This window comes from Sinocyclocheilus anshuiensis, unplaced genomic scaffold (assembly GCF_001515605.1).
Source record: "Sinocyclocheilus anshuiensis isolate Anshui unplaced genomic scaffold, SAMN03320099.WGS_v1.1 scaffold132, whole genome shotgun sequence".
NCBI classification, from domain to species: domain Eukaryota; kingdom Metazoa; phylum Chordata; class Actinopteri; order Cypriniformes; family Cyprinidae; genus Sinocyclocheilus; species Sinocyclocheilus anshuiensis.
The window spans coordinates 507761-514552 of NW_015555730.1; the positions used below are offsets into that span (position 1 = coordinate 507761).

General features: G+C 39.8%; 1 protein-coding gene across 3 annotated transcripts in view; it reads left to right on the top strand.

The window, feature by feature from the left end:
* Window positions 1-1052: 1052 nt before the first annotated feature.
* Window positions 1053-6792, top strand: part of LOC107672867 (XK-related protein 8-like) — a 25439-nt gene continuing 19699 nt past the window's right edge. For all 3 annotated transcript variants that reach the window (XM_016466244.1, XM_016466246.1, XM_016466245.1), the window contains exons 1-2: window positions 1053-1656; window positions 5747-5934. In XM_016466244.1, the coding sequence (XP_016321730.1) occupies window positions 1319-1656; window positions 5747-5934 (526 nt within the window). In that variant the 5' untranslated portion in view covers window positions 1053-1318. The remainder of the gene's footprint in view (window positions 1657-5746; window positions 5935-6792) is intronic.

The following is a 6792-nucleotide window of genomic DNA, read 5'->3' on the forward strand; positions in this document are numbered from 1 at the left end:
AGCAGGTGGCGCTTAAAGCGTTTCCTGGTTTCCGCTGTAAACAAAGCAGCGCTGCACTTATGAACTTTAATATGCGTTATACAGAGGCAAGAGGAAAAGAAAGCATACCATCTAAACTTTTCTAAAGACAGTAAGTTCCCCTCAGACATACATTCATATAAACTCCTGCCCCTGATTGAATCGCGATTTGTTTAGCATCTCAGCCGATTTGTATCGTCACATATTTGAATCGATTTTCAACCAGCTCGCGGTTAATCGTTACATCCCTAATGCTGATAGTTAGTCTGGACTGGTCTGAATTACATTGATGTGGAGGGCAGATGGAAATGGGTTGATGGTATAGCAGCACACTGACCACTGGGTGAGAAATCACTGAACTGAACTGATTATTCTGTAACAAACGATTCTCACAGTCAGTATCATATCACACAGAAAGCAGCACTGAACATCTAATGCTGATCTGTTGTTGCAGGTTCTGGGATCTTCGAGAACCCAATGGACAAAGAAGAGAGAACTGTGCTCGAACTTATTCACGGAGGGGCTGATTATCATGTAGTAATGCTATTAAATGGATCTGCGAGAAAAGCCTAGTAAAGTATCACACACCATGAACTGCATGTCATATATATATATATAGTTTGTTGTAACATAGGTCAATTATGAAGGTCTACTACAGTACAACACTGCTCTCTAATGGTCAGAAACAAATAGGGCTATGCATATCATTAAAACTTTAAAAACGACTCCAAAGCACTTTCACATAAGTGCTAAAAATAACTACATCCAGACTCTGATAATTTGTGTTTGTAGTGTACTGAATCATTTTTATAGTATTTACATATGTATTTTGCATGTTCTACCAAAATATTGCGCAATTTCTGAGTAAAAGTGTATTCATGAAATTGACATGTGACTAATTCCAAACAATTTTAAATGTAGCCAATTCCTTGCAAAAACATTGAATCTATTTGTATTGAAACTGATTTGAATATGGTAATGAACTATCCCCACGTAACCAGCTGCAGTGTGTGACGTCATGTGGGCGTGGCTTAAGTTGTACGCCACTGAAAGTTTGTGGCTTTCATGTGCTAGAAAATGTCATGGTGTATCTGCTGCTGTAGAAATGGCTCTGAAGACGTGCTTTCTCGTGGAGTTCTCGTTGACATGAATCAACAGTTACGTGAAGATTAAACCGTTCCTGGAATTTTATGTAGCTTTCTTTAATTGCAACCGTAACGTTACGTGTGCTAACGGTACGCGGCTACATGCATGCTGTGGCTGAACTGCAGTCCGCTGCTTCGGCTTTGAAGCTCATCGCATGATGAACTGCGCGACGTTCCCCAAGTATTCCCTGCTGGATTGGTTCTTCACGCTCTTCGGAGTGTGCACTTTTCTGTTTGATGTGGGCTCGGATCTGTGGGTGGCGAAGGAGCTCTACACGCATGGAGAGTTCATGTGGTGCGGGGTCTTCGTGGGCTTCATGCTCCTGTCATCTGTCGTCATTCAGCTCTTCAGCTGGTTTTGGCTGCAGTATGATCGCGATTTGAAGGACTTTGAGTCTCAAGCGTCCGCCGGGAACGTAGTTTTGTTCAGTGGAGCGAAAAGAGTAAACCTGTTGCTTTTCCTGCATGTGTGTCAGCTGGGCTTCTTCATCAGGTGAGACTGCAGTTACTTCACGAGAGTGTTACAAAAAGATTTATTTACCCACGTATTAACAAAACGAAAGAAAAAGTGCTGTTTTCAGATGAAAACATTCCAATTAAGTGTTTAAAATACAATAAATACATTTAAAAATAAAGTTATTAAGTGCAAAATTCATATTTTAGGTTTGTTTATATTTAGTTAAAGGCTCCGTTAGATAAATCTGTAAAACGTTGTTTTATTTTTGTCGCTGAATCTGTCACATTCCGATTATGTAATAGTCATGCTATCATTTATCTTCTGCCCGATAACGGCGTGCGCCAGCTTGTGCATAGTGACTTTTGTTATGTAGCCTAGGTAGTGAGCTGATTTTCTTTCCTTTGAATGAAACATTTTAGTCGAAACATGCAAATCCTTAAATTCTCATCCTTAAAATTCAAATACTTCGATCTAGAGCCTACTACCCACAAATGATTGTGGCATTATCAAAATTCAGTAATGTTTTGATGATAATATCATGGCAACTGAATGGGCCTATATTCATATGCTTTCACATAATATATGGTACTAAAATGGATGTGTAAAAAAAAAAATAGAAACGCATGGTAATGCAATAGTTCAATTGTTATGTTGACATTTCCCCTGATTTCCTAATTAATGTTGCTCTGTTTATGTCACACTAATATATTGTTTAATTTAAAACATCGTAACATATTGTGACACACTCAAAAATGAAAAATCTGTTATTTACTCATCTTAAACATATTTCGAAGAATGTTGGCAACCAAACAGTTTAAGTTCTCATTGACTTGCATTATATGGACAAAAAATACAATGGAAGTCAATGGGAATGGAAACTGTTTGGTTACCAAAATTCTTCAAAAATACCTTTTTTTTTTATGTTCCAAAAAAAAAAAAATTCATACAGGTTCGGAATGACACTAGGGTGTGTACATGACCTAATTTTCATCATTTTTGGGTGGACTCAAATGGACCGTTAAAATTGAACTGTGTAGCATGCAAAATAATCTCATTATCAAATAATCATTCAGAATTTTTAGGTAGTATATCAGCATTTGGTGGTTTGTATGTATGTGGATTTGGATGTACGTGATACTGTATACACTAAGTTTTGTAATGTGTTTTAGATTTAATGCAAGTATCCCAGAAAACAGCTGAAACTAGCCTAGATTCAAGATTTTATGTGTCACATAAAAGTTCTGTAAATATACAAACAGTGAAATGTAGTTCTGGCATACTCTGTTGACTACAATAAAAGAGATGATACAAAAGAATGCCTTTTTTATACAAAGAATTTAAATATATACATATTTATTAAAACAAAGAACTAAGCCAACAGTGTGCAGGAAGTATGAATTGCATAGATTAACTCAACATAAAGTGCAGTGTGCAGAGTTTTATTGAGTAACCCTACACCACCAGATCCCCAAAAGTGCAGTGTGTTTTCATGTTGATGTTCTAGCCATTAGGCTGCGGAAGCATCTGCCTGATTGTAGCAGACTGAATAGTGAATTTCCTGGCAGGGTCTTAACAGCCTTAGCTTTGCATCGCCTGATGTGGATTTCGTGCAAAAAAACGTAGATCAATTCTCAAAATACACTTAGCTGAGTGCACCACACTTTGTAGGGCTTTACGGGCCTGGGCTGAGCAGTTCCCGTACCACAATGAAATGCACTGAGTCAGTATACTTTCTATAGCCCCAAAATAGAACGTGTTCAGGATCACAGGGGAAACCTTGAATTTTCTCAGTAGTCTCAGAGACGTTGTCTGGCTTTTTTACTTGTGCATGAATGTAATGAGTCCAGGTCAGATCCTCAGTGATGTGCACCCTGAGGTATTTGAAGCTGCTCACTCTGTTCTCTGGGGTCCCACCAATGATGAGTGGGGTGTAAATTCAGCTGATGAAGTCCACAACCAGCTCCTTGGTTTTGCTGACATTCAGAGAGAGACAGTTTGATTGGCACTATGATGGCAATTTCTCGACTTCATCAAGGTAGGCAGGCTCATTGTTGTTGGAGATGAGGGCCATCACCACTGTATCATCCCCAAACTTGATGATAGAGGTGGAGCTCTGAGAGGCCGCAAAGTCCTTATGGGGCTCCTCCTGTGCTCAGGGTGATAGAGGTGGTTTGGCTCACCCTCACTACCTAGGGTTGTCAAAAGTACCGACTTTGGTACCAGTCAGTACTGAAATTTAAAAAATGTGACGATACCAGCATTTCCCATAGTAATTTTGAGCACTGTTGAGCAGATTCTTAAACACCGCTGACTGGCCATGCATTGTGTTCACATGGTTAACAGATATGACTGTGATTGGCTACAATGATCATCGCTTCACGCTCTTCACCGAGCGCTCTGTTGTACGATTAATCGAATGCGATTTTCATGCGCAGCTTGTTGTGAAGCACGGTTCTGTGATCAGTAGTAAATCTCCAAACAAAGGCCAGATGGCGCTCTCTAACTGAAACTCCAAATATGCCCCGCAGGAAACAGAAGATTCAGCTGCTTTCATTGATTCAACGTGACTAACACACGACTGAGACAATATATTGTTTATCTGAGTTGTTCTTATTATAATTGTCATTATAATAAAGCATATTTACTTTGTTACAAGCGACTCAAACTTTCAGTGCTTTCAGATGAAGCAGCATTTACTACACAGAGCCGTTCACTGGCGAGATTGAGTCGCTTACAACATAAAGTAAATATGCTTTATTATAATGACAATTTTAATATCGTCACATTTTTTAAATTTCAGTACCAACGGGTACCGAAGTCGGTACTTTTGACAACCGTACCTGAAGTCTAAATAAAGTCCAGAACCTTGTCACAGAGTGGGGCATTCAGTCCAAGGTCCCTGAGCTTGGAGACCAGTCTGTGGGGGACTATAGTGTTGAAGGCTGAGCTATAGTCTAAACATCAGCCTCGCATAATTCCCTTTATTGAGAGTGGCATGCAGGATATGGGAGATAGCATCCTACGCCTTGGGGTGTTAGGCGAACTTGAGTGGATCAATGTTGTTAGGGATGGGGGAGCAGATGGTGTTTTTGATAAGTCTCTCAAAGACCTTCGTAATTAACAATGCGAGTGCCTAAATAGTCATTTAAGCAAAATAGCTTGTTGTTGTTTTTTTGGCACTGGAACAATGATTTTTTAAATTTTTTTTAAAGCATGTGGGGGCCACTGACTGAGCAAAGGATTGATCAGCGCATGATCTCAGTACTACACGACCAGGAATCCGTCTGGGCTGGTGGCTTTCCTGATGTTCACATGCTTCAGACTCAGAGCATTACGAACCTCGTCCTCCGATATGGTGATCGTGCGTTCGTCACTGACGCAGCTGTTTCCTTCCTCAGTGTTGACGGACTGTTGGTAATGCCAGAACAGTTTGCCTCGAAGCGCGTGTAAAAGACGTTCAGCTCGCTGGCTAAAGAAGAGTATGCTCTCACCGCGGTAGATGGTTTACTTCTGAAATCGCTGATGGTACTCAGTCCCCTCCACATGCACCTGGAGTCATTCAGTTGGAAATGAGACTCCACTCGCTCTCTGTACTGTTGTTTAGCTGCTTTTACTACGCGCCGGAGAGCATAACACTCTGCTTTGTAATAGCTCATGTCTCCCAACAAGACGGCAGCATCATCTCTATTGCCTAAGCTTGTTGGCTAGTTTTAGCAGATCTTCCAGCCTCACCGTAGCTGGTTTAGCAGGCTGGTTTTAGAAGGGTTTTGATCACTCCTTTAGCTGGTCAGGCTGGTAAAAGAGTTGACAAACCAGCTAAACACCAGCTTGACTATCTTAAACCAGATATGTTCAGCTTAAACCAGTTAAATGGCATAGGCTGGTTTTAGCAGTTTTTTTCTCCAGCGTGGCTTGATGGCCGAGCTGTCATAGACGGCTGGATACTTCAGAAAAAATACTATGATATTGTTAAAAAACCATTGCGTTACTTTTGTATAATGTACAAATAAAAGAAAACAGAACACTGCAGTACCATGGTACTCTATTGTATATCTTTGTTTGGTTCAAAATGCTGTTGTGATCATATTTAGATCATATCTTCTGTTTTTTTCCTTTCTTTCCATAGGCACATATCAGCCATCTGGCAGGGTTTTCGTGTGTGGTGGCGAAAGGGGTGTGGGTCTGAGTATGCAGTTTATCTGACCCATGACCTCAGCATGCTGCGGCTCATTGAGACGTTCTGTGAGAGCGCACCTCAGCTCACCCTCATGATGTACATCATGCTGCGCAGCAATCACGCAAGACTGGTCCAATGTGGGTACCCACTCCACTTCTACTCTGATGCTTATAACCACTTCACTATAAAGTATATGACATCCAATCAGCTCAAAAGATGACCGTCCGCATGAGATTCATTCGTTGTTTGTTAATAACATAATTTAAATTAAGACTGTTGTCAGCAAAACTTCCTCCAAATTATGCACAATTTCCTCTTGACAGTTTGTGGTAGAAGTATTTCCTCTTTGTTGAAATTCTTTTTTTTTGCAGTCTGATCTGAGAACATTGACTCACAGGAAATGCAGTAATGTGTGGTTATCTGACCCACTCACATAGGCATTGACAGGTTTAAGAGTTTGCATTGGAAATCAAATACAGTACCAATCTAGCTGATGTATGTAGGGTGGGGGAGCAACATGTCAGAGTGACAGTTGTCCTAGTATCACTGTAAAGAAAAAAGCCTCATTAAAAAAAGGAATTCTTGAAACGAAAACCTTAAGAAGTTTAGCGGATTATTTTAGTATGAATTCTTATAAAAATATTTTAATAAAACTGCCTCATTGCATATTAGTATTTGAAAAAAAAAAAATAGTATCAATACAAATACTAGTCCAAAGAATTATTATTGGTTTAAAATGTTTAAATTTTTTTTGTCCACCAAATCAAAGTCATGTGGTGAGACTAACAGTAAACCAACACGCAGGAAAAAAACCCTGATCCTCATAGACCCTCAAGACTGTATATTGTATCTAAAAATGTTAGTTTTTTTCCTTCATGGTTATACGATCTTTTAAAAGTTAATGAGCTTATTTAAGCCAGCAGTCATATCACCCTGTAGCCCAAGACTGGTTGCCCACTGAAGCTAAGCAGGGTTGAGCCTGGCAAGTACCTGGA